Genomic DNA, 27,013 nt, shown 5'->3' with positions numbered 1-27,013 from the left:
TATGTGTAAAGTCCTTAGAACAAGGCTCAATAACTATTAGTTACAATCAATAATATTAGTATTATATTACATATGAAATACATATATATAATGTGTATGCATCATAGAATATATACTATATAATATTATATAACAATGTCATATAGTATGTTACTATATGTAATACATATTGATATAATTATTGTTAAGGCTTGAAACCTTAGGTGAATTGGGGCTTATGGAGGGTGAAGACATTGGAGAGTAGATTGTGAAGAGCTGCAAGTGTACTGTGAATTTGTGCTCTTCCCTCTTATATGTTTATAGCTTATTGCACCCGGGCACTGTGGAAGGGGCTTTACACATATTATCTTAGTAAATTCCTTCTCAGCCCAATGAAGAAAGGCACTGTTATCACCAGTTGCACAAACTGGTTTACAAAGATTAAGTGACTTTCCAAGATCATATGGCAAAGATTTAATGAAGCCAGATATAACTCCAGAAAGCCTAAGTCCAGAGACTAGAGAGAAACAGACCAGTTAGACTGGTGAGAGATGAAGAGATTTGACTAGGTGTAGTGTATGTGGGTCAAGGAACAGATGGGTTTGAGAGAGGGTTCAGAGATAAAACTGATGGATCTGCTGGCTGGCTGTCAGAAGAAAGAGTAGGAGTTGATGTTTGACTCTAAGGTTTGTAACTTGGTTTGACTTGTGGCTAATTATTCCTTTCAATAGACAGGTTGAGTTTGACTTTCCTGTGTTATATCTGGGTAGAAGTTTCTCCTTGGCATTTAGAAATAATATATTTAAAGCTCAAAAGAGGTCAAGATGTAGATTTGGGAACAATTTTCATTAAATGATAATAAATTTATCTCCTCTGGTAGATTGTAGATTGGGAAAAATATGAAAGCCAAGCTAGGGAGTACAACGTTCAGGGGTACGAGAAGAAGAGGTTCCTGGGAATGAGGTTGAGAAAAGACTTTCAAATCTCAGAGGAACCAGGGTAAAATAGAGACAATGGGATTGAATGCTGGAGGAGTTTCAGAGATTGTGTGCAGTGGTTCCCAAATCTGGCTGCATATTACAGTTACCTGGGGAGAATGTTAGAAATACAGATTATGTCTTTACAGACAAAGATACAGGATGCCAGATGTGATAGGAGGACATTCCAGGGTGGGCCACTGGAATTGATATCTTTGAAAATACCTTCAGGTGACTCTGATGTTGAAATGTCATTGACAGAGTCATTGTGGCGGAGGTCAAGAAATAGAAGGTTGTAGAATTCACTGGATATGGCAGAGAAAGTGTCACTGGGGCATGCTGAAGTCAGATTGCGTCACGTCGAGGGGTGGACTGGAAGTGAGGAAGTGCAAGCAGCATGTGTGGGTTGCTCACTTCAGAAAATATACAGTAAAGAGTTGGGGACAACGGGAACGTTATGCTGAGAGGGAGGCAAGGTCAAGAAAAGGACTTCTAGTGCTGTTGTGACAAGCAGGTTGTTTGGCTGAGAATAAGGAGCAGGTAGCAGGAGAACCAGGAGACACTTAAGTGAGATAGGTTAAGTTGATGAACTGAGGTCCTAGAGGAATTTGGACACACAAAAAATTAAGAGCATAAGTAGAGCAGGAGGTAGATCATCAAGGCATTTCTAGTAGCAAATATTGGGAATTAAATGTCCATCACTAATGTTTTGGTTAAATAAAGCACAGGCTGCCCATTCATTAGAATATTGTGTAATTTAGAATATTAAGAATGATAATGCAAATATATATTTGTTGACAAGTACATCTGTGTCCATTGAATATCCAATAAAAGGCCTGTTACAGGTGAGAGCTGCTGCCTTAAATTGATGTAACTCGGGGCCCCAGAGCTGGTCTCTTTGGAACACCTTTTGTATAGAAACCAGGGTGATTGCTGCTCCCTGGAGTTGTCCATTCCAGGCACCCTGAATATGGTATAGTGTACTATTTGTGAAAAATTGGGTATGTGAACATGTATGTACTTATTTGTCAAGATATTCACCAAAAATTAGTGGGTAACTCTGGGAGGATATTGAGTGATTTTTAATTTATTTTCTTTTGTGTGTGTGTGTGTTTAAACAATTGTTTGAATTTTAGAACAACTATTTTTATTTATAATCAAGCTGTTGTCATTTTGAAAAGCTTAATGAAAAAGAGCTCAGATAGAAAAACAAGAATGAAGTTCAATATTAAGAAAAAAGAGGGCTTCCCTGGTGGCGCAGTGGTTGGGAGTCCACCTGCTGATGCGGGGGACACGGGTTCGTGCCCTGGTCCAGGAAGATCCCACATGCCGCGGAGCGGCTGGGCCCGTGAGCCATGGCCACTGAGCCTGCGCGTCCGGAGCCTGTGCTCCACAGCAGGAGAAGCCACAATGGTGAGAGGCCTGCGTACCGCAAAAAAGGAAAAAAAAAAAAAAAAGAAAAAAGAGCTCTTTGAAGGAAGGAGAGTTGAACATTTATTTTAAAAAACCCTGATTTAACTTTAGATGTGATAGAAGAAATCATAAAGGAAAAAGATTTAATTACAAGAAAAAGTTTTCACAAAATCTCTTATACGTGAGAAATTGTCAAAATAAAATGACAGACAACAGCCTGGGATGATAATGTTTATAGGAAATATAATAGGCTGGCATATATATCTTATATATAGAAAGTTTACTTTTATCTGTTGCTCGGAATATATTTCATTCTTTAAGTCCACTGACTCTCTGTCATATATGCTGGATGAGTTGCTTCATATTTAGACTGTGACTTTCTTGTATGGCTCTGTGTGCGTGTGTGTGTGTTTTTAGAAGTTTTAATTGTTCTACCACCACACACATTCTGTGCTTTTATCATATTCTCGAGACTTTCCAAACTCTCTGTCTTATTTATCTCTCTGGACTCACCTTTTCCTGAGTGACTCTTCTGTTCCCTTTGGCCTTGTCTGTTTTCTTGCTTGAATCTGGACTGTTTGCTGTCTAAATCTGCTGTATAGCTATTATCCCTTAGTTTAGAGCCATTGTTTTCTGGATATTGTGTCTTCCTCTTTTGCTGGAATATACTGTTAAGTAACTTTCTCAGAAAAGGTCAAATTTCTGAATCTCTTCTTTGTGGAAATGTCTGTATTTTGCCCTCACATGAATTTGGTTTGAAATTCTGCTTATGTCAGAAACCTTGGAGTCACTCTTGACATTGTTTCACTTCATTCCCCACATGCAGTGAATTCATCAGCAAATCCTATCAGATTTTCTTTTGAAAGATATTAAAAATCCAGTCACTTCTCAGCACCTCTGCTCGTGCCATTCTGGTCAGAGCCACCATCACCCCTCGCACCTATTGCAGCAGCTACCTGTCCTAATCTCTGGCCTCCACCAGTGCTGCTTCCCCACAGTCTGTTGTCCACCAGGTGGGCTGAATGTGTCTCTGTTCATAACTCTGTTGACTTCTTGCCTCACTCAGAGTAAAAGCTAAAGCTTTACAGCAGAGTTGGCTCTCTTACCTCCCTGACATCATTGCTTCCCATTTAGTACCTTGTTCTCCTTTTTTTTAAGCCATACTGGCTTTAATATATGTTGAATTAATTAGAATCATGTTTCTTCAGAACCTGAAGGCATTGTTCCCTTGCCTTTTTTTTTTTTTTTTTTTTGCGGTATGCGGGGCTCTCACTGTTGTGGCCTCTCCCGTTGCGGAGCACAGGCTCCGGACGCGCAGGCTCAGCAGCCATGGCTCTCGGGCCTAGCCTCTCCGCGGCATGTGGGATCTTCCCGGACCGGGGAACGAACCCGAGTCCCCTGCATCGGCAGGCGGACTCTCAACCACTGCGCCACCAGGGAAGCCCCTCCCTTGCCTTTTACTATCCAGTGTTACTGATGAAAAATCTGCTGAGTATTCTTTTGTAGGTGACCTGATCCTTTTTTCTTGGGAAGATTTTTACAATTTTCTCTTTATACTTCATGGTTAGAAATCTCAAAAGATCTAATTGGCTTTCATTTGGGGTATGGCATTTTATTGTTGGCCCTTTCAGTTTGAAGACTCATTATCTCCTTTCAGCCCTGAGAAATTTTCATACATTTCTTCGATAATTTCTTCATTTTTTCCTCTCTTCTGTTCAGAATGCTGTATTAACTGATATTAGTTGTTCTGAGCTACTCACTCACAACTTTTACACATTTCATTTTGTTTTCTCTTTATGGGCTGCGTAGATATTTTCTAACCTTTCTTTTGAAAAACTTTTAACAATCAAGTTTTTAATTTCCAGGGGCTTTTTCTTATTCATGGATTGTTCTTTTTTAAATAACATCCTGTACTTGTGTATGGATGTACCATCTTTGAATCTCTTTAAGGATGTTAATGTGGATCTTTGAGATGTTTTCTGTTATTGGAATTGTTTACTCTGGGCTCAAATTTTTAGTTCACCTTGATCTTTACTTTGCTGCATGTTCTACTCATATCCTGGTTATTCTAGATTTTTAATACATTTATTTAAGAAAGTAGGTTAGAGTAGCTGGTGTGTATGTCTGCTTTACTTTATGGTGAGGAGGCTAGAATTAGGTTAGAGGCAAGCTAAAAGCCCACCATAATTACAAGGGAGACTACTAAAATGCTACATAACAAGGAGGGTTTTACTTTATGGCACTGCTGTGTGGCACAAACACACAGCTGTAGTGTTGTTCTGATTTTCCTAAATGGTTTGTTCAGTATTTTTTGTAAGAAGCCTTCTGATTATTTTGCTTGGTGTTCAATACCTGGCACATTATGTAAGACCTTGAATGTCACTATGATTGAATTTGTTCTTTTTTTAAGATTTTTTTGTGGTTAAAAAAAACCTGTAACATAAAATTTACTATCTTAACCAATTTTTAAAAATTCTTTTTTTTTTTTTTGGCTGCACCACATGGCTTGCGGGATCTTAGTTCCCCAACCAGGGATCGAACCTGAGCCCCAGCAGTGAAAGCGCCGAGTCCTAATCACTGGACCGCCAGAGAATTCCCTGTCTTAACCAATATTAAGTGTACAGTTCAGAGGTGTTAAGTATATTCACATTGTTGTGAAACAGATCTCCAGAACTTTTTTGTTCTTGCAAATCTGAAACTCTGTACCCTTTAAACAACAACTCCCCTTTTCACCCTTTCCCCGGTACTTGGTAACCACCATTCTACTTTCTGTTTCTGTGAGTTTGCCTACTTTAGACACCTCGTATGGGTGGGATCATAGAGTGTTTGTCTTTTTGTGACTAGCTTGCTTCACTTAGTATAATGTCCTCAAGGTTCATCCATGTTGTAGCGTGAGACCCGATTTCCTTCCTTTTTAAGGCTAATATTCCATTATAAGTGCACACCACATTTTGTTTCTGTTCATGAATCAGTGGACACTTACTTGAGTTACTTCCACCTTTTGGCTATTATGAATAATTCTGTTACAAACATGGGTGTACAAATATCTCTGAGACTGAGACCCTGCTTTCAGTTCTTTTGGATTTATGCCTTGAAGTGGAATTGTTGGATTATCTAGTAATTTTATTTCTTATTTTTTGAGGGACCTCCATACTGTTTTCTACATGGTTGCAACATTTTACATTCCCACTAACAGTACACAGTGGTCCTAATTTCACCACATGCCTGCCAACAACTTATTTTCCATTTTGTTTGATAGTAGCTATCCCAGTGGATGTGAGGTGTGTAGATTCTTGGTTAGAACTGTATTTTAACCATATAATCTTCTCTACCTCGGAGAGATGTATTAGCTGGCCTTCCATGTCTCCTTTACGCTAGGAGGTGCTTGCATTGGCATAGGTTTGTAGTAGTGAGGAACTGGTTTGAATATCATGGGAAGATATCATTTTGAGAGAGGTGATGGAAAAATGGAAAGAATTTATTCTAATTGAATTTGAAATGACTTGAATGACTTTCATTTTGAATCTGACTAATAGCAGTGTGGACGTAAAGGGAAGGAAAGATTAATTTATTGATCCTTGAGTTTTAGGTGATGAGAATATTGTTGTGGAAATAGATGCCTGGCAGGGCAGCTAGGAATATGGGAGTGGTATTATGGGTCAGAAAACAGGTCTGGAAACTTGTTTTTGTGTGAGCCAGTGGGATAGAGGTCATAGTATTTCTCTTTGAAACATTCGTTTTCTTTAGAACAAAAATAATCTGATAAATTTTTCCTTCTCAATTTTTTTACAGCTCTTGCAAGCCTAGGATATGAAAAGAGCTGTGTGTTGTTCAATTGTGCAGCCTTAGCTAGCCAGATTGCAGCGGAACAGAACCTGGATAATGATGAAGGATTGAAAATTGCTGCTAAGCATTATCAGGTACGCAGAACAGTAGTTACTACGTAACCATCAACACTAAGTTGGATTAAATTGAAAATAATTTGCATTTAGGTTTATAAATGTTTCTTTACACACAGATGCTTTCTTGAAAAATAATGTACTTTTTAATGAATTGATACATTTTTTTTTTTTTTTTTTTTTGCTGTACGCGGGCCTCTCACTGCTGTGGCCTCTCCCGTTGCGGAGCACAGGCTCCGGACACACAGGCTCCGCGGCCATGGCTCGCGGGCCCAGCCGCTCCGCAGCATGTGGGATCTTCCGGGATAGGGGCACGAACCCGTGTCCCCTGCATCGGCAGGCGGACTCTCAACCACTGCGCCACCAGGGAAGCCCTGATACATATTTTTGAAGCCCTTAGATAAACTACTTACTTGTGGACCCAGCTCTGTTTTTCCTCACCATTGTATACCCAGCACCTAGCACAGTGCCTGGCACATAATAAAGGCTCAGTAGATGTTGGGAGAACAAATGATTAAATGTTTTGAGTTGAAATCCTTGGCAAGTCCCTTTTAAATAAATGACCTCATTTAAAATATTTGTATGTTGTTTTTACGTAATTTTTCTTAGACACACTAAAAATTTTTACCAGTATCACAAAAATTAAGACCTCTTAACAAGAAATTTTTAACTCTGAGCTTGTAGAGAGGTCATAGTTAAATGTGGTCAGATGTGTAATGTTCTTAAGTTAGCTAAATTTAGATTTTAGATACAATCATTTACTAATATGGCATATTATTTGGTGGCAGTATGTTATTTACTTAGCTTTTCTTTTTTCAATTTAAAAAACAGTAAGTGATTATTGTTAAGTGATACCTATAATTATGTTTTCATGTTTTATATTCCTTTATAATTTACAGAGTATGTTGATGTTCACATAAACTTTTTGATGCATGTTATATAATGCCATTTTCATTTTACAGACAAGGAGACTAAAGGACAGAAGTGTTAATAAAGTGGTAGATTGGGGTTTCAGGTGTTCTGATTCCAAATTTTATGGAATTCCAAATGCTTCTTATACTGTCCCTCATGGCTCTGGAATTTGCTTGTCTCAGCGGTGGAGTTTGATCTTTCCCGTTGTTTAAGTTTAGAAGAGAGGTGAAGAATGCTGCTCTAAGAAAGAGAGAGGAAAATGTACTTTAAGCACACAACATGCTCCCAATTTTAGATGGGCACAGATGACAAGCATGGTGCATATACCTTTCCTTTGTGAGGCTATAAATGGCAAATATTTTAAAATGTGAAAGTGAAGTAAAATTTTATTTAATTTTCCATTCATTGTAACTCCATTAGTTGGCATGTGAAATCTTAGAGGGCATTCTGAATTACTGAGGATATGTTCCATTCTGTGAGTCACCTCTGTGATTCACAGCAGGATCCCCTACTGTGATGGAAAGAGATCCTAGATCCCTGTCTGGGCTGTTTGCTGCCAAGAAGCTCTGGGCCCTTGGCTAAGTGCTTTGAACTCTGTAGGTCTCCAGTCTATATTTGTGAATGAGAGACTGGATCCCTTGCAGTTCTAGTCTGTGATTCTGTGAGTTTACTAAGCAAGTCAGCTGATCACTCCTTGGAGACATTCTAGTTTTATGATACTTCATGACTGCAGCAATCATTGATGTTTACTTCAGTACAGTTAACCTTGAGTTAGCTCTGTGTAGTGTAGCTGCATAACCCCCAGCATGTTTAAAAAAAAAAATTTATTTGTTTGGTTGCACTGGGTGTTAGTTGTGGCTCCAGGGCTCCTTCATTGTGTCACATGGGCTCCTTAGTTGTGGCATGTGAACTCTTAGTTACGGCATGAATGTGGGATCTAGTTCCCTGACTAGGGATCGAACCCAGGCCCCCTGCATTGGGAGTGCAGAGTCTTATCTACTGCACTACCAGGGAGGTGCCCCCCAGCACTTTTTAATCCCAGACTGCCACCTTTCTTTTTCCCAGGGTTATTTATTTCATAAAAGCAAAGTTATTTTAGTGTTAACCTCAGCGAAATATAATTGAGAAGAAAAATCTGATGGGAAACATTTCAGCAGGGAGCTCTGAAAGCCAAATAAAAAATCTGTAGCAATGGATAGTCATGCTGTTCCTCAGAGGACTAGGTATCAGTACTATTTAAGGTTTCCCCTAAGTATGGCATGTTTAATTATTTGAGAGATGAATTTGGGACCAAAGCAAGAGCATTTCAGGACTAAAAACATTTTAATAATGTTTTATCCCTGCCTTTGTTCTCATGTTAGTTTTGAGGAAGTATTTCTAAAAAGTTTAATCAATTTGTCCCATCAGTTTACTTTGTTTGTTACTGCACTTGACTTTAATGTACGTTAAATTTCTTGTTATTCTATAGTGTTTTAGAAAACTGTCCTTATTGTCTGTAGGTCAGATGTAAGTGGTTTTGTGTGTAGCAGTAGAAAATTGTCTTGCTCAATTCTTACAGATTTAAAAGAAATTCTTTTCTTTCCTCTAGTTTGCTAGTGGTGCCTTTTTGCATATTAAAGAGACGGTTTTATCGGCCTTGAATAGAGAGCCTACTGTGGACATATCTCCAGATACCGTTGGGACTCTCAGTCTTATCATGCTGGCACAGGCCCAAGAAGTATTTTTTTTAAAAGCCACAAGAGGTAATTCCAGTTTGTCCTATATTTTGTTGCATGTGAAAAGAAGTGACAGGCTTTTAAAATAAGAAGGTGATTGTAATATGTTCAACACAGAACTTTCATCTTTGAATTTGACCCACGGATTATTGAAAATTTTCAGCTTTCCTTTTCTGACCTTAAGGTGGTACCAATGCATATTTAAGAATGTAGGCTGTGTTTGAAGTCTTTTGTGAAATATATAATTACTGTCTTAAAACACTGAACTCTAGAATAGTATTTATATAGGTTTGTAATATGTCAAAAATTCGTTCATTCAGCAAATAAGTATTGGGTACAACTGTGTGCCAATTCCTGTGATAGGCTCTAGATAGAGTTAGCAGACAAACAAGATTTCTGTTTTCTGGAAGCTTACAATTTATTTTGGGGGAGGTGATAAATTAAGTAGCCAAGGTAATTTTAGAGAGAGATAATTGCTATGAAGAAAATAAGATGTGATAATGACTGGTGGTCTGGCCGTTGGCTAAGTATGTAGGGGGAGTCATGCTATTTTAGATTCATCATTCAAGAAGAGTTTCTTTGAGGAGGTCTTGTTTAAACCAGACTTAACTGATAAGAAGGAGCCATCCAGGCAGAGTCCCTGGTCCTGTGAATGAGGGAATAAGAGCAATTCTTTTAAGGCATGTGAGTTAGTATGAGAGCTTAGAATAAGACTGAATATGTAAGTACAGAGAAATTGAAAATAAGGGAGCAGTCCATCAGGTGGAAGCTAAATGAACTGGAAAAGTTTTTCTTTTAAAATAACAGCTTATATTGAGGTAGAATTCATAAACAATAAAATTTACCCTTTTAAAGTATACAATTCATCAGTTTTCAGTGTATTCAGAGTTTTGCAACAATTACCACTATCTTATTTTAGAACGTTATCATTACCCCCAAAAGAAACCCCATACCCACTGTCAGTCACTCTCCATTCCCCTTTTCCCCCAGCTTCTAGCAACTGCTGATCTATTCTGACTCTTTGGATCTGCCTGTGGAATAATTAAGTTGTATGCCGAAGAATTGATTTCATCAATAAGAATTTTTTAAGACAAATGTACAAACTTGTGATCTCAATGTCTATACTGAGTTATTACGATATATCAGATTACTTTATATTTATTTTCATTGTAATGGTCAATTTAATATTTTATTCCAGATAAAATGAAAGATGCTATCATAGCTAAATTGGCTAATCAGGCTGCAGATTATTTTGGTGATGCTTTTAAACAGTGTCAGTACAAAGATACTCTCCCCAAGGTCAGTTATTGTTTTTGTAAATACTTGGTTGTTTTGCATGTAGAAATATTTGGACATTTTTGTGTATAAGAAGCAAATTAAAAATTATGTTTTATAAAGAAATTTGAAATTTAAGGAGAGGCATTTGAAGAGCATATTTGTAGAAACAGTTTTTTATTTAAGATGCATGACAAATTCTCTTTCATATTTAGGGGATGCCTTTGCTTCCACTCTTTACTAAACTTGTTTTTCCAAGCTAAAACTCTTGCTGGAAAATTTTGAACACCTGTCTCCAGTAATTTTGTCAGATCAGGGCATTGTATAGTTTTGAATCACTGGTTATTTGGTACAGCATGAGTACTTGAGCATGTTGATTATTCACCCTTTTAATTATTGTCCTGTTTTCTTAAAGATGAATCTTAAAGCGCAAAAACAGACATAAAGACAAAAGGAAAAGGAAACCTTAACAAATTCATCCAGTACTTTGATTAGAATTAAGTTTTGCCAACAGGGCTAGAAAATTGGGCTGCTATTGGACAGCTAAGGAAAACAACCATCTAAAACCATATATCACAGGAAGTATTAATTGTTTTAATATAAACCTTTCTGAAGTGGCATTTGAAGAGACTAGTCAGTGATGATCATTTGTAAATGACAAAGGAGATGATTAGACTAAGACGTAAATTCAGAATGCTTAAAAATGGAAACTTACAGACTGAAATGTAGTATGATTCAACTGCTTTCTTTCAGAAATGTTCAAGGAATTAGTTTTGTCTGTATGATAGCAAATGATATTTGTTACATGCTCTTTTGTAGGGAAATTTATTGATTTATAAGTCATTCAGGAATCTTTATAAATTATGAAATTGCAGACAATTTTGTGGTGAAATAAAAAAGCATGTAAGTACATCAACACATTAGTCAGAATATGAGCACTAGGGAATTTGAAGATTCCTGGAGATTTAAAATTCACCAAGAGATCAGTAGAAATTTGCCCAGGACTCTTGGGTAGTAATAGTGTTGCTCTTAAAAAGAGACTTGGGATCTCCTCTCACCTTTTTTTCATCTGGAAGACCTCATGATCAACTGCACAGTGTACCGTTACATCCTGTTGGGCCATTAGTTCAGTCCTGTCCCGGAGAGAAGAATGTCACCTACAAAGACTTGGAAACTACCTCTGCACCAATCCTGGTATTCCTTGAAAATCTCCTGTTTAAGTACCAAGTTGCTCCAGACTTACCTTGAGAACTGGCATGAGTGCAGTTTGAGATTTAGATGTCTTTTATTTTTTTGCCTTTTTACTAATAAAGCTCATAAGTTATTTTCATATTCTAGTTATAAAACTGGAATATCTGCAAGTAGTGACCCAGGAAGCTAGGAAATTATTCACTGGGAGACAGGAAAGCTCACAAGGTAGTAATTCAGTTTTTGATTCTCTTATTTTTTTGTCTAGACAGTGATTGTCTAGTATATTTCTTGGATATTATATGGCATGTACTTCCTAAAAACAATGAGGTTATAGGCTAGGATTTGACATTTTAGAAGATCCTCTACTGCTTTTTTGGTTCATGTTTTTGGATCTTCTAAAATTAATTTTGACTGGAATTTTTTTCAAAACAAATTAGGGCAAAATAGCACTTTATCATATTAGTCATTAGCTTAGTGCATTTGTCTGTTTGCTATGTGTTTTTGAGTTCTGTGATACTGAGTGATTTTTATATGGCTAAAAATCATCTTTATTAAAAAAGTCTCTTAGGACATGAATTTAAGAGGGAACTTACTTTACTGTCTTTTGTCTTTTAAACATGTTGAAACAGTCAGCTATAGAGCAATTTCATTAGTATATGTGAGTAATGGTGGTTTAGTTAACTCTTAAGGGCTGGGTAAGGGCTCACAAGAAAGCTTCTAAAGCCCTGTGCTTGGTATTCCTCTGTGAATGTCCATTCTACTTCTCTTTCTAATGCATGCTTTCCTTTCTTCTTTGTAAACAAAATGTTGACTTCATGGCTCAATTAAAGTGAATTGTAAAAGCTTAATTGGCTTCATTTAACAGTTAAAAAAGAAAAGAACCCAAACCTTAATTCTAATTGGAAGAAAAAACCTGAATTCATTGAATCCAGTCCATGCAAAATCATGTGGTCTTCTCTGTTTACACCTGACTAACCTATCTCTAAACCATTAATGGGGTGATTCTAATTTCTGTCTCCTTTTCCTTTTTCTTCCTGCATCCCATGTTGTCTGTGGTGGTTTGTGTGGTTGGACTCTCCCCTGGTCAGTATTTTTATTTCCAGGAGGTGTTCCCTGTCTTGGCTGCAAAGCACTGTATCATGCAGGCCTATGCTGAGTACCACCAGTCTATCCTGGCAAAACAGCAGAAGAAATTTGGAGAAGAGATTGCAAGGTTACAGGTGAGTTTCTTAGAAATAAATATTTAAGTAACTTGGATTTCTCTCTTTTTTGTTTTTTAAACAAATAAATAAATAAATTTATTTATTTATTTTGGGCCGTGTTGGGTCTTCGTTTCTGTGCGAGGGCTTTCTCCAGTTGAGGCGAGCGGGGGCCACTCTTCATCGCGGTGCACGGGCCTCTCACTGTCACGGCCTCTCCCGTTGCGGAGCACGGGCTCCAGGTGCGCAGGCTTAGTAGTTGTGGCTCACGGGCTTAGTTGCTCCGCGGCATGTGGGATCTTCCCAGACCAGGGCTTGAACCCATGTCCCCTGCATTGGCAGGCAGATTCCCAACCACTGCGCCACCAGGGAAGCCCGGACTTCTCTTTTTTTTTAGTGAGATTCCCAAGTTTGCTCGTAAAAACCTTTCCCACTCATTTCCCCTGTCAACAGAGTCAGGTGATTGTTTTTATTTTCTAGGCTATACCTACCATGTGCTTTTTGAAGTCTCATATTTTATCTAAAAATTTCATGCAAAATTTGTATTCAGTTTTCTTTTATTTATCCATGTTTATTTTAATATAAAATATTCTAAATTAATTATATGCTCCAGAAAGGATGTGGAGTACTTAACTTGTGGCCTAGCCTTGGTCTAAATTGGGTCATTGCAATTCCACAGCTTGAAAAGGACAGTGGTAATAGATACATAAATAGATCTGGTAATCAGCAGAGTACCTTCTGTGCTGTTGTATCAGCACTGGGTGTGTGAGAAACTTGATATGACATCTGGGGCAACTTTGCAGCAGGGGCAAGGGCTGTTTACATGAGTTTTTTGTATTTTGAGGGTTGGTAAGCAGAGGGTAGGAAGAGGACTGTTAAGGAAATTTAAATATGGACTGGTATTAGAAGATACTATGCAAGTCTTATTTAGGAAGTTCAGTTTAATTAGTCTTTTCATGAGAAAAGAAACCCAAGTTTTATAAAAAATAAAATGTATGCTTGTATTGTGCTCCACGCCTCCACACTGACAAAATCAGAGATGGGCACACTCAGATTATCAAACATTTTATTTTTCCAGGGATTCACTTTGATTGTAATAACTTAGCATCATATGAAAGCATTATATGAAAATGCTTCTGAGAAAGGGGTTTCTGGGGGAGAGATTTTTTTCAGGGTAGCATATTTAAAGTATTAGGAGTATTAGGAGTTTTGACTGAAAGAAGAACACACAACATAAGAGTTGGAGTTTAAGTTTTATTCAGGGACTTTACTGAGGACTGTGGCCTGGGAGACAGCCTCTCAGTAGCTCTGGGGAACCACTCTGAAGAGGTAGGGGAGAAACCAGCTTATATATGATTTTGGCTAAGGAATATGTACAGTTGGTCAGGCTTACATCTCAGTAACATTACTGCTAGTCACAAAGAACAGATATCTCAAGTTAATGATTTTAGTGCTTTTCTATGTATGGGAAGATGTGGGAATCTGGGTTCATTAAAATTCTTCCTGAGATATGCATCTAACTGTCTAAGGGGCCTGTTTTTCGAAAGCACAGAGTGCCTCATCTTGTTTTTCATCCTGAATTCCTCTCTCAAGGAGCAGTGTTGGTCGGCCACTGCAGTGGATAATGACTGGGTGATGAGCACTGCTGTTTGTTTTACAGAAGTTTAGCTTTTTTATTTGGGGGGAATTCTGGGACTATTATATTCAAATAAGCCTTTATTCTCTATAAACCAGTTATATAAGAGCCTCTTTTGAAATTTTAATCTAATTTTTAAAACCCCTCTGGAAAAAGGAAACTTTCAAGCTCACATAACAAGAGATGAAGACGTTTTTCAGTTATAGACACACAAGAGTTTATAACTTGAGTTTTACACCTTTAGTCATAGGTCAGAAGTTAACATATAGAACACAAACACTTACTGATTCATATCTCCAAGGGCTGTTCCTCTTTCCATTAAGTATGAGATATTTTTCTACTTGATTTGAGCTCAGAAATAGGTAAACAGCACAAAACAGACAAAAAAGATGACCAGCAAGTCATATTCTCCATAGTCTCTCCTTCTGCCCCATGTATCTGATGGTTGCACCATTCAGTCAGCTTTGCAATCATTGTTAACAATAATGGGGAAAAGCTTATTAGTCACGAACAAACCAGAAATAAAAACAAAATCACAAGAATCAGGAATATCACAACAGTAGGTAAAATAACAAAGGGCAAATTGTTGCTTGTGATTCACTTCTGGGGCCAAGAAAAGTTGTCCCTGGACTTACACAGCTCATGAAGTGTGCTTATTGGACAGTGCAGTTCATTTGGCTCCCGAAGGTGGGTCCACTTGATCATCCTGGTGGAGTCTCTAAAGCTGCCAAGGTACGATCTTCAAAAAGACATAAAAATACAGTTGACCCTTGAACAACACAGGCTTGAATTGTCCAAGTCCACTTATATGCAGGTTTATTTCAATGAATAAATATTTGGCTGTCCGTATCTTCACGTCCTGAATTTATGGATTCAACCAAATGCTGGTCGTGTACTATGTTTAATCTGCAGATGCAGAGTCTGAGGGTACAGAGGGCCAGCTGTGGGACTTGAGAATTTGGATTTTGGTGTCTGTGGCAGATCCTGGAACAAATCCCCCACGGATACTGAGGGATGACTCTATATAGATAAAAAAAAATGTGACTCAGATAGAATGAATACATACCAGAATTTATTTAATTCATTAATGAGGGACCTAATGAGATGATAAAACTGATTTTGTGAAAGTATTGTTTTTTTCTTTGTTATGATAGTAGCTTGTAGATATTAAGGAGATTGTTTATGCTTCTGTATGACTTTTATTTAAGTATTTACTATGGAAAATTTCAAAAAAATATATATATATAAAAGTAAGAATTATCAAATATCCATTACCCAGCTTCAGTGATTATCAGTATTTTGCTTTGCGTTTCATGTTTCCCCTTCCCCTCTTATTTTTTTGGAGTATTTTCAGCTGTCTTATGTATCATTTCATCCTTAAGTTACTTGAGTATATGTAAGTCTTAAAAAAATTAAAACCACAATGTCATCCTATCTAGCACAATTAATACTAATTAATAATTAATTCTAGTAATCTAATAGTATCCAAACATAGTTTAGCTTTCTCTGATTTTTTTCTAAAATGTGTTTTTGCAGTTGGTTTGTTCAAATGAGGATTCATACATGGTCCTCATGTTGCATTTGGTTGATAGGTCTCATGAATTTTTAATTTGTAATGACCTCTACTCCCCAACTGCCATGTTGAATTGTCCTCACTTTTTCTTGTTTTGTATGTTTCTTACACTGATTTCTGTGATGTCTGTTATCTCTTTCATGTTCCTTGCATAAATATTATAGTCTTCCTTAAACTGTTTTCGTATTTTTCTTCACTTTCTTTCCTGAGTTCTGCAGGTCCCGTTTCACATTTTCTTGCTATCTATCACCCACTGTTATCTGGGGCATCTGGTCCTCTGTTCATATTTTGTGTGTCTTTGGTACCGTGATTGCATCCTTAAGTTTTTAGCTTATTTTAGTTTTTTTTAGTATGCTGTGTTCTTTGCTGTGTGGCAATATTTATTTCTTTTCTTTTCTTTTTTCTTTTTTGGCTGTGCTGCGAGGCTTGCGGGATTTTAGTTTCCCTACCAGGGATTGAACCCTAGGCCACAGCAGTGAAAGTGCGAGTCCTAACCACTGGACTGCCAGGGAACTCCCTGTGGCAGTGTTTCTTCAGTGAATTTGCATTATCTGTTGGAAAGTTAAACTGCTCTTTTTCATCCTTTTCCTTATGGTTTCTTAGTGTTGAGGCAGATGGGATGCCTTTTCAGTCACTTGTGTTTGAATGAGCTTGATTTTAGTCGGGGAATAGCAAGAGGTTCCTGGGTGGGGGAACCGCAGGGTATCTTTCCAAGCCTCCTTGTGTAGGCCCCTTCCTCCTCTCCTCCTCTCTGCTTCTCAAAGCCTGGTGTAGGAAGGATTCCACTTCTGTGCCTGTATTTCCCTGAGTTCCTCACAGCCTTTGCTTTTCCAGGTGATGCATCTACTTTCAGTTTGTATTTTGTTGACATTTGCTGAGTGCTCATCCCCTTTCCTCCTCCTCCCCACGTTCAGTCCTCTTTTCTGCTTCCCCCAGCATCCCTGCCCTTGTAATTATCTGCCTCTGTGCTCAGCAGCTCTGTGGGACCAGGCTCCTCAGTATTCCATTTTTCCTGTGACCCCTGGGTGGCTCCAGGCAGGCCATTTGGCTTTACCTTTATCTTTGAGCTGGCAGCTGTCACCTCATTGCGTTTCATTGTTTTTAGATTTGCTTAATTAAGCACTTTCCCCTCAGGGTGGGGCCCTTAGCCTTCCCGTTTCTCCTGCTGTATTCAGCATTTCTTATGCTCCTAATAATTTTTCAATTTGGGGGAGCGTTTGACCACATTTACAAATCAAATTTGATGTACAGCTCACTTTAAAAAGTGATTTAAATTTGTGCATTTTCCCATCTCTTGGTTTACACTAAAGGTATAGCTTTTGTTTTCTTTGTTTTGGTTATCCTTGTTTCTGTTTCGTGTTAATCTTGTACATATAGTTTAAAATTTATTCGTGGATATTTTGTCTTCCTGTTGCTAGTAACAATGGATTTTCTCTTTAGTTATCTTTTCAAGTTGGTGGTTGTTTATCTGTATTTGCTCTGTTGATTTTGAATCTAAGCTATCTCTTATTTAGAATAGTTAATTCTCTTAGTTTTTGCTGGTATACAAATATATACCAGCAAAAGCTGGTAAATAATAATTGTTCCTTTTCTTTTCTAAATTTTATACCTCTAATTTTATCCTTTTGTCTGGTTATTTTGACATATTCTATGTTCTGTGTTCATGACGATACTGGTGATCTTTGTTTTATTTTGACTCTAGGAATGTTTCTTTTATTTTTCTGCTAAGCATGAGATTAGCTTTGGAGGTTAAGATTTTAACATGTTAAGGAACTGGATATCTATTTTTATTTTACTAAAATTTAAAAAAATGTCAAGAGTGAATATTTTATCAAATGATTTTTCAACGTCTTTGGAGATAATTTGACTTTTTAAACTTAAATTTATTATTTGGAGAATTACATAAGTAGGTTTTCTAATATTAAACCATTCTTGTAATCTTGTAATTTTGGTGTTTTAGACTGCTTTATCTCTTCATGTGGCTGCTTTATATAGATGGTCTTTATATACCTGAGAATATTATGTATTCTCTAACTGTGGAGCCCAGGGTTCTCCATGTCTGGTAAATCAAACTCATTAATTGTGTTGTTCAGATCTTCTATAATCTTACACATTTTTTGTTTACTCCATTTATTTCTGAGACAGGAATGTTAAAATCTTCCACTCTAATGCTGGGTAGATTTATCAATTTTTCATTATAATTGTTTATATAGATAAAGGCTTTTAAATTTAATATTTAAGAGGTTTTATATCTTTCTGGCAAATTGGAAAGTGTTTTATATTGACTTTATCCCTAATAATGCTTTTGACTTTATTGTGTATCTGGTGTTACTGTACCTAACACCACCTAAGTAATTTGAACCCTAACTTTATGTGAGGCATGTGTTCATCTTATGTATCACAAGGGCAGCCTTTAAAGAAAAAATTGCTATTGGTCCTGACACAGCATGCTTCCTTGTTGATTTCCTATGTTGCATAATTTTTTTCTGACTCACCCTTTTCATCATGGGTATAGCCCTTTGAGGTTCCTGCCTTCATGTGGAGGGTGAAAGGGATGTTTCTTAGTTTTCCGTAGTTTCAAGACCCCTGTCTTAAGTCTTTCTGAGGGCTTTTAATGCATTTTAATAGCTCGTCCTTTGGGTACAGAAATACCCAACAGCCAGAGCCACTTTCCTCAATGTCAGTTTATAGTTTTGATTTCTTTTATTTTCTTGGTAATTCATTCATGTCTTTAAAGGGATATCTGCTCTGTATTATTCTTCATTTTTGATATTTTGGTATTTTGTGATGGGAGAATTTCTAGGCTGTTCTGTTGACCACATTTCTAGTAATGCCAGTCCTCAAAGATTTTTTTTTTAAAAAACAGTGCTTGGATACCTGGTTGAAAAAAAGAAATAAAATATTCTCTCTCTTTTTTTTTTTTTTACATTTTCTGAACTAGCATGCGGCAGAATTGATTAAAACAGTGGCATCTCGCTATGATGAATATGTCAACGTGAAGGAATTTTCTGACAAAATCAACCGTGCCCTTACTGCAGCAAAGAAGGATAATGACTTCATTTATCATGATCGAGTTCCAGACCTTAAAGATCTAGACCCTATTGGCAAAGCCACACTTGTGAAATCTACGCCAGTCAGTGTACCCATCAGCCAGAAATTCACTGGTATGTCAACTGTTCAGAGGCACTTTAATCTTATTTATTTCTTCTGCGGTTTAATTTACTTTTTGTAGCTAAAATCATATAATTGAGGTTGTATGCTTTGAATATAATTTGCATTCATGTTGTTCAAGGTGAATATGAGAATAAAAATTACAGTGAAATTTTAAGATGGAAAGTAAATGGTAGTAAAGCATGAAGTATATATACAGCAGAGTCAGAAAACTTGAAACTGTGTCTGAGTAATGATAATGACTTCAGTGAGCATTTATCTTTTTGTTAACATTTGTTAAGATTCTGCTAATAAAAATAAACATACATAAATATGACTTTAAACATATAAACTTTTGGAGTCATGGTTGTATCAAATGTTATAATATCCTTGAATATTGTAGGTATATGCAATATTATGGTAGCCTCTAGCTGAGATGCCAAGGATAATATTCTAAGTTATTGGGTGGTTATTTTACAGTTGGCCATCTGTATCTGCGGTTCCACAGCCATGAATGCAAGCAACCGCTGATTGAAAAATATTCACATAAAAAAAATTCCAGAAAGTTGCAAAAAGCAAAACTTGAATTTGCCATCCTCTGGCAACTATTTACATAGCATTTACATTGTATTAAGTATCATAAATAAGCTAGAGATGATTTAAAGTATTTGGGAGGATATGTGTAGGTTATATGCAAATACTGTGCCTTTTTTTTTTTTTTTTTTTTTTTGCCATACGCGGGCCTCTCACTGTTGTGGCCTCTCCCGTTGCGGAGCACAGGCTCCGGACGTGCAGGCTCAGCGGCGGTGGCTCACGGGCCCAGCCGCTCCGCGGCATGTGGGATCCTCCCGGACCGGGGCATGAACCTGTGTCCCCTGCATCGGCAGGCGGACTCTCAACCACTGTGCCACCAGGGAAGCCCCTGTGCCATTTTTTATAAGGGACTTGGGCATCCATGGATTTGGTATCTGCCAGGGGTCCTGGAACCAATCCCCTGCAGATACCAAGGGACAACTGTACTTATTTCTGTTTAACAAACACAAAGTGTCTACCATGTACCAGAAACTCTTTTCAGCACTTTACAAATATTAGCTCATTTATTTCTCAGAACAACTCCATGAGACAGTTACTATTATTATCCCCATTTGACTGATAAGGATACTGATACAGAGTGGTTAAGTCATTTACCCAAGGTTGCAGAGCCAGGAAGTGGTAGAGCTGGAAACCATAGCACTGTGGCCCACTCAATCAGTTTTATCAACATATAAGCATTGTTTTCTCCTGTGTAGATCTTCTTCACCAAAGATCCTTTAAACTTAATGACTAACACATCTTTAAAAGCTAAGAAAATTAAGTTCAAAGAAAAAGCTTTCGTTATCATTGTCCACGAATATGGTGATCTAAAAATTCTCTTCATCGTATTTTCAATAGTGATTTAGTTTTGTTCTTTAAATATCTGTAGACTTTTAATGTGAATATTGGAAAGGAAATATGAGTAGTCACTTTACAGTTTGAGTTTTTGTCTTAAAATTTTGTTGAAATTTTAATTCCTAATTTTAGATCTGTTTGAGAAGATGGTTCCTGTGTCAGTGCAGCAGTCTTTGGCTGCCTGTGGTCAGAGGAAAGCTGATTTAGTTAACAGATCAATTGCTCAAATGAGAGAAGCCACCACTTTGGCAAATGGGTGAGTAGAGCTTAACTTTCATAAATTTATCTCTAAAGTTCTGATTGGTTATTTATGAATGTTGTAGTTTTCTGAGCTCAGAGCTGAATGTCAAGGATATTTGAAATAACAAATATAGACACACACACATTTCTTGGGGACACTATATTTACTGAACCCTGGCAAATATATTATAGTTGGAAGAAATTTAATTACTGAAACAAAGTGAAAATATTTGACCACTAATTTGTATTTTAGGAGATATTTATTTGAGGGAAATGTGAAGTAGAACTGAACTTTCAAGGTTAAGATACATGCACGTTCAGTATTCTGAAACAGTTTTTGTTTTTGGTGGATTGAAGCTAAGAAAATAATACATTGTTTTAAAAAATATATTAAGTATAATTTTCACACAATAAAATACACCCATTTTAAGTGTATAGTTCAATTCTTTTTGATAAATATGTATACCCACGTAACTACCACCATCATGATCAAGATAGAGAACATATCCATCACCCTAAAAAATTCCCTCATGCCTTTCCGTTCAATTCCTCCTCCTCTACCCTCTAGCCACTACTGATCTGCTCCCTGTCACCATAGGTTAGTTTTACCTTTTATTCAATTTAATATAAATGTAATCATTATAGCATGTGCAATATGTACATGACAGTATATAGTACATTATATACAGTGTATAGTATTGCTACAGTATATATAATATGCAATACTTGCAGTATGCACAGCATGTAACAGTATATATTAAAAATGTGTTGGGCTTCTTTCACTTAGCATAATCTATGTTTTATGTATCAGTTTGATTCTTTTTATTACTGAGCAGTATTCCTTTTTATGGTTAAATAGTTTGTTAATTCTTTCACCTTTTGATGGACGTTTCAGTTGTTATGAACATTGATGTACAAATCTTTGTGTGGACTTGTTTTATTTCTCTTGGGTAAGTAACCTAGGATTAGAATTGCTGAGTTGTATGGTTAGTGTATGTTTAACTTCACATGAAATGTCCAGATGGTTTTCCAAAGTCATTGTTCCTGCACTGTTTGAGAAATGCACTTGCTCTGCATCCTCATCAGAATTTAGGATTGTCAATCTATTTAATTTAGCCATTTTAGTGTTTGTGTAGCAGTATCTCATAGTGGTTTAATTTTCATTCCCCTGATGACTAACGATGTTGAGCAACTCTTCATGTGCTTATTAGCCATTCATATGTCTTTGTGAAGTGTCTGTTGAAATCTTTTTGCTCATTTTTAGAAACTGACTTTTTCTTCTTAATAATTTTTAAAGAAGTTCTTTACGTATTTTAGAGGCAAGTCCTTTAACAGAAATGTTACTGAGAATTTTTTCCTAGTTTTGTTTGCTTTTTCATGTTTTTAATTTTGATGAATGCATAGGTTTTGACCTCATTTTACTTTTTCCAGTGAGAAAGCAACATAAGTTTACTGTAACATCCCCTCCATTATGTAAATGAAATAATAGAATAATAGTTATTGTGCCACAAAACAGAACAGATGAAGATGCTGTATTAATACATAGACCAACTATGTACTCTTGAAATTTTGCTTAGATGATATGAAATTATAACCATTTTGTGTATTATTTCTGTTTTGTCACTGACAGTATAACAGTCAGGAGTGTGATAAAAGATTGCATTTTTAAAATAGAATTTTTGACTTTTAATTACTTAGACTGAAAGAAGTTAAGTTTACCTGTGAGCCAAAGGTTTCTAGTATATTTTAATGCATATTTCTTACCTTTTAGCTTTCAGTTCTGAACTGTGAACCTAACTTAACTTTTTAATGATTTTGTTTTAATTTTATCAATCACTGATTTTCTATTTTTCCTCTATTTTTGCTTTCTGTTTCCATTGACAGGGCTTACCCACTTTTTTGGAGTGCTAACTCTGCTGCTATTGATTTGGATATAGGACATCAGTGTTTTAAAGGAATATTAGACCTCTAGATGACATACTATCTCATTTTTTCAGGGTGTTAGCTTCACTTAATCTTCCAGCAGCAATTGAAGATATATCTGGAGATACTGTACCTCAGTCTATACTGACTAAGTCCACATCTGTGATTGAACAGGGAGGCATCCAGACTATTGATCAGTTGATCAAAGAGCTACCTGAACTTCTACAAAGAAATAGAGAAATCCTAGATGAGGTATGTTTTAAGAGATTTGCTTTTCAAGTAAAAATTTTCCAGCCCCTTGGTGTCCAGCAGGGATTAGGACTCAAGGCTTCTTCCTATTGGGTTTCACAAGGTAGCACTCATCATTTAGGTGAGTTTGCTGTGGCCCAGACAGAGTCTGCTCTTCAGCCTCAAGAGGAATTCTGACTGAGTGAAAATGGGGTCATATGTGTCTTAAGGGTATATAAATGCACATTACTGAAACTCGTACGACCATTGTGTAAAACTAGTATACTGTGAGAAATAACTATCACAGAAACTGTTCAAGCTTTTCATAATTAATGATTTTTTTTTCCTATGAAAGATTAGGTCTCTGGTGAACAACGAATCAGACTAAGGAAGTTAGGCTATCAAATGTTTTATAAGCCCACTATACCTATCTTTTAGTCGAAAGGAGATTTTATCAATAAGAATGGAACGCTCAAGTTTTCTGGCTAAAGACAACTATTTGCCAATGTTATTCTCCTTTTACTGTGCTTTCACCTCTTTCCCCTAATTGATACATTTGTTTCTTTAGCTATAAATGTATTCAGGCTGGTTATTTTGGCTTTTGTCAGTTCAGGAGTCACATCTTTTTTAGATGACTTCTGTTCTCAGTGCTTTAATTCATGTTTTGATCTTTCAGTTAACTATCAGAGGATGTTGTATTTACATCATATCCAAGTACTTTGGGGCAAAGACGGAGTACTTAAGTACTTATGACAGTGTGAACCTTGGGGATAAGAATGTATACCTTCCAGGGTTATTTAAAGGATTAACTAAAATAAAACAGAAATACTAATGTGAAAAAAAGTTCATCTCATAATTAAGGAAAAACTGGCTTTATTAGTGTATATGATATGTCTGTTGTCTGCCTATCTTAATATGAGGTATTTTTATTTATTTTATTTGATGTTCCTAACAGCCTTAGAGTCAGAGTCACTGTTATTCTGTCAGTTGTACTTGGAGAGTCTCATTTTAAGTAAGTTGTTAGTTGTGAAGCTGATACTGTTTTTGAGTGTTTATCACTGTGGTAGCAAAGTTAATTTTAGTCTTGATTTTGAGAAAATTTAAAGTGTCCACTAATTTATTCTTTAAATGATAAATTTATCTTACTTGGGAGCTGTTGGGCCCTTGCCATCTTAGATTCATGGATTCTGTTTCTTCAGTTACTCTTTTTTCCTCCATGCTCTCCTAATGAATTCCTGTTAGATTGATGGTGGTGCTTCTGGGTCAGTTCTTCACATCTCTCTCTCTTTTTTAAAAAAAAATTAATTAATTAATTTGACTTCACTGGGTCTTAGCTGCGGCACTCAGGATCTTTGTTGCCACCTGCGAGATCTTCATTGCAGCATGCAGGATCTAGTTCTCTGACCAGGGATCGAACCCAGGCCCCCTGCATTGGGAGCATGGAGCATGGAGACTTGGGAGCATGGTTAACCACTGGACCACCAGGGAAGTCCCACACCTCTTAAAGTTTCTATTACTTTTTCTCTTTGTGCTCTTGTTCGTTCTGGGAGGTTGTCTCAGGCTAGCGATCCAGCTTAGTAATTGGCTGTTTAGCTGTGCCTTATTGTTTTTTCCCCCATATTTTTCATTTCCAAGATGCCTAATTGGTTCTTTTAATAAATCACCTATATTAATCTCACAACTACATGTGTCTTTTTTTTTTGAGATAAAATTCACATAACATAAAAGTTCACCATTTTAACCTCTTTAGGCTTTTAGTACATTCACAGTATTGTGTGAGCACCAACACAATCTGATTTCAGAACATTTCAGAACATTTTCATCACCCCCAAAAGAAACCCTGTACCCATTAACTCCTCATGGAGTTGAGTCACTCCTCATTCTCCCTTCCCCCTTGCTCTTGGCGACCACAAATCTAATCTCTGTTTCTATAGATGTATTTATTCTGGACATTTCAGATAAATGGAATCATGCCTTTGGAGTGTTTTTGTCATAAAAGGGTGTTGGATTTTGTCAAATATTTTTTCTGTATCTCAAGATGATTATATCGGTTTTTTCCCCTTCATTTTACTAATACAGAGTATTACATTAATTGATTCTTTGATGTGAACCACCCTTGTATTCCTAGTATATCCCACTTTGTCATGGTGTAGAATCCTTTTAATGTGCTGCTGGATTTGGTTTGGTAGTATTTTGTTGAGCATTTTGCATTTATATTCATAAAGGATATTGGTCTGTAGTTTTCTTGTTGTGTCTTTGACTTTCAACTTGTGTGTCCTTATGGTTGTGTCTTTTGTAAATGGCACATAGTACGGTTTTTCCTTTTCTTTTAGTTTGACAGTCTTCATCTCTGTTTGTAGAGGGTTAAATCCGTATATATTAGCTGTGATTATTCATATATTTGGAATCATGTTCTTCTATATTTTGTATTTTCTACTAGTCTCACTCTTTTGATTTCCTTCTTTTTTTGTCCCTCCTCACCCTCACTTTTTCCTGGTTTTATTGAGTTTCCTCCATTTCTTTCCTTTTTTTTCTTTTCTTTTTAACAGCATGGAAGTTGTACACTTATTTTTCTTCTTTAAAGTTCATTATGATGTGTCTGGGTGTGGGTTTATTTTCATTTAAATTGCTTGATATGCTGTTGGATCCAATGAATTTGAGGAGTTGTGTCTTTTATCCATCCCAGAAAGTTCTTAGTTTTCACTTCTTTCAATATTGCTTTTTCCCTATTCTAATTATTATCTCTTTCTGGATCTCTGATGTTAAATCTTCTCCCTTTATTTTCCAGGTCTTTTAACCACTTGTATTTTCTCTTGCTCTGTGCTTCATCTTGTGTGATTTCTTCTGGTCTGTCTTCCAGTTCACTGGTTCTTTTCAGTTATATCTCAGCAGTTTTTAACTATCCATTAACTTCCTAACCTTTTATTTTTTTCATTTCCAGAAATTTTATTTGGTTCTTTTTCAATTCTTCTCTTTCTCCTGTCATACTTTTATCTCTTACTCTAAACATAGTAAATATATTTATTTTATTTTCTTTATTTTATCGTCTTAGTATCTCTGGTCTTTGTGGTTTGGTTTCATGATTTGTTATTTTTGCTGATTTTTTGCTAATTGTGGTTTGTTTCCTCTTATTTCAGTGTTTTTTGTTTTGTTTTTGTTTTTGTTTTGTTTTGGTGTGTTCCTGTATATTAAGACTGTTAATTTGGAGGGCTTTTTCTTTTTTTTTTTTTTTTTCTTTGTGGTTAATCTTTTACTCTGAAATTCATCTTAGGACTTTGTGTCACACAGGTATTATGATTTCCAGTTCTAAGTTCAGGCTTTTGATTAGGAATCTTAAGGTGATACTTCTTTTCTATTTAGAGCCAAGATTCAGACAGGTAAGTTCCCTTCTCTTGGGCAGTTTTCCTTTTTAAAAATTTGTCCACCGAGTGTCACCCATTTGGAAGTGACCCAGTTTGAGGGAAGATCATGCCCTTGATCTAACCTCCTCCTCTTATTAACTCCACCTGTGTTTCTTGTCTCCTATTCATGTTCTGTTAAATTCACACTCTAAGCCATTAGAGAATGTGTAGGAGGTGAACTATGGACAGTAGGCCAGTTCTACCTTGTGGCCTGTTTTTATATGGTTCACTAGTTAAGGATGATTTTTACCACTTACGGAGAATTGTAAAAAAAAAAAAAAAGAAGAAGAAGAAGAAGAATATGTGACAGAGACTATAGTCCACAGAGCCTAAAATATTTACCCTCATGTTTGACACAAAAGTTTGCAGACCTCTGCTCTAAGCTGTCAGGAATTAGCAGATACCGTTGACTCTAGCACTTGTGTCCATTGGTGGATTAGCACTTGTGTTTCAGGCCCTGTACTATCCTGTCTTCTCAGCTATGCATTAGAAAGGCATTTTTTTAATATGTTAATTTTCAGTTTGTTGTATTGGGAGTGAAGTCTAAATCTTTTATTTTCATGAATTAATCAGTTTTCTCTTTTGTTTATGGCTTCAGTGGTCTAAAGGCTTTCTATTTGTTTTAATCTTAAAAACATCTTTGTTTAAAGTAGTCTTGGTACATGGATGTGCATAATCTCTTAGTTTTCTTTCTTAATTTTACTGAGTAAGGTAATGGCTAACCTAGTCTTAAATTTTTACAAGATTTTTTGTTAAATATAACTTGGGTTTCTGCAACAGAAATTATTGTACTAATTTATATTCTAACCAGTACTGTAGGAGCTCACTAATTCTCACCTGTATTGAGTATGATCATTTAAAAACTGTTTTAAAT

The 27,013-nt window shown here is 36.4% G+C and overlaps 1 protein-coding gene across 1 annotated transcript in view; it reads left to right on the top strand.

The window, feature by feature from the left end:
* PDCD6IP (programmed cell death 6 interacting protein) overlaps nt 1–27,013 on the top strand; it is a 62,604-nt gene that overhangs the window by 14,650 nt on the left and 20,941 nt on the right. Inside the window, exons 4-10 of the mRNA XM_081245125.1 lie at nt 6,162–6,289; nt 8,769–8,922; nt 10,094–10,194; nt 12,465–12,581; nt 18,711–18,933; nt 20,480–20,603; nt 22,585–22,762. Coding sequence (XP_081101251.1) covers nt 6,162–6,289; nt 8,769–8,922; nt 10,094–10,194; nt 12,465–12,581; nt 18,711–18,933; nt 20,480–20,603; nt 22,585–22,762 — 1,025 coding nt within the window. The remainder of the gene's footprint in view (nt 1–6,161; nt 6,290–8,768; nt 8,923–10,093; nt 10,195–12,464; nt 12,582–18,710; nt 18,934–20,479; nt 20,604–22,584; nt 22,763–27,013) is intronic.

The sequence above is a fragment of the Mesoplodon bidens genome (genome assembly GCF_964165515.1).
Source record: "Mesoplodon bidens genome assembly, chromosome: 10".
Taxonomy (NCBI): domain Eukaryota; kingdom Metazoa; phylum Chordata; class Mammalia; order Artiodactyla; family Ziphiidae; genus Mesoplodon; species Mesoplodon bidens.
This window is presented reverse-complemented; position numbering and strand designations above follow the sequence as displayed.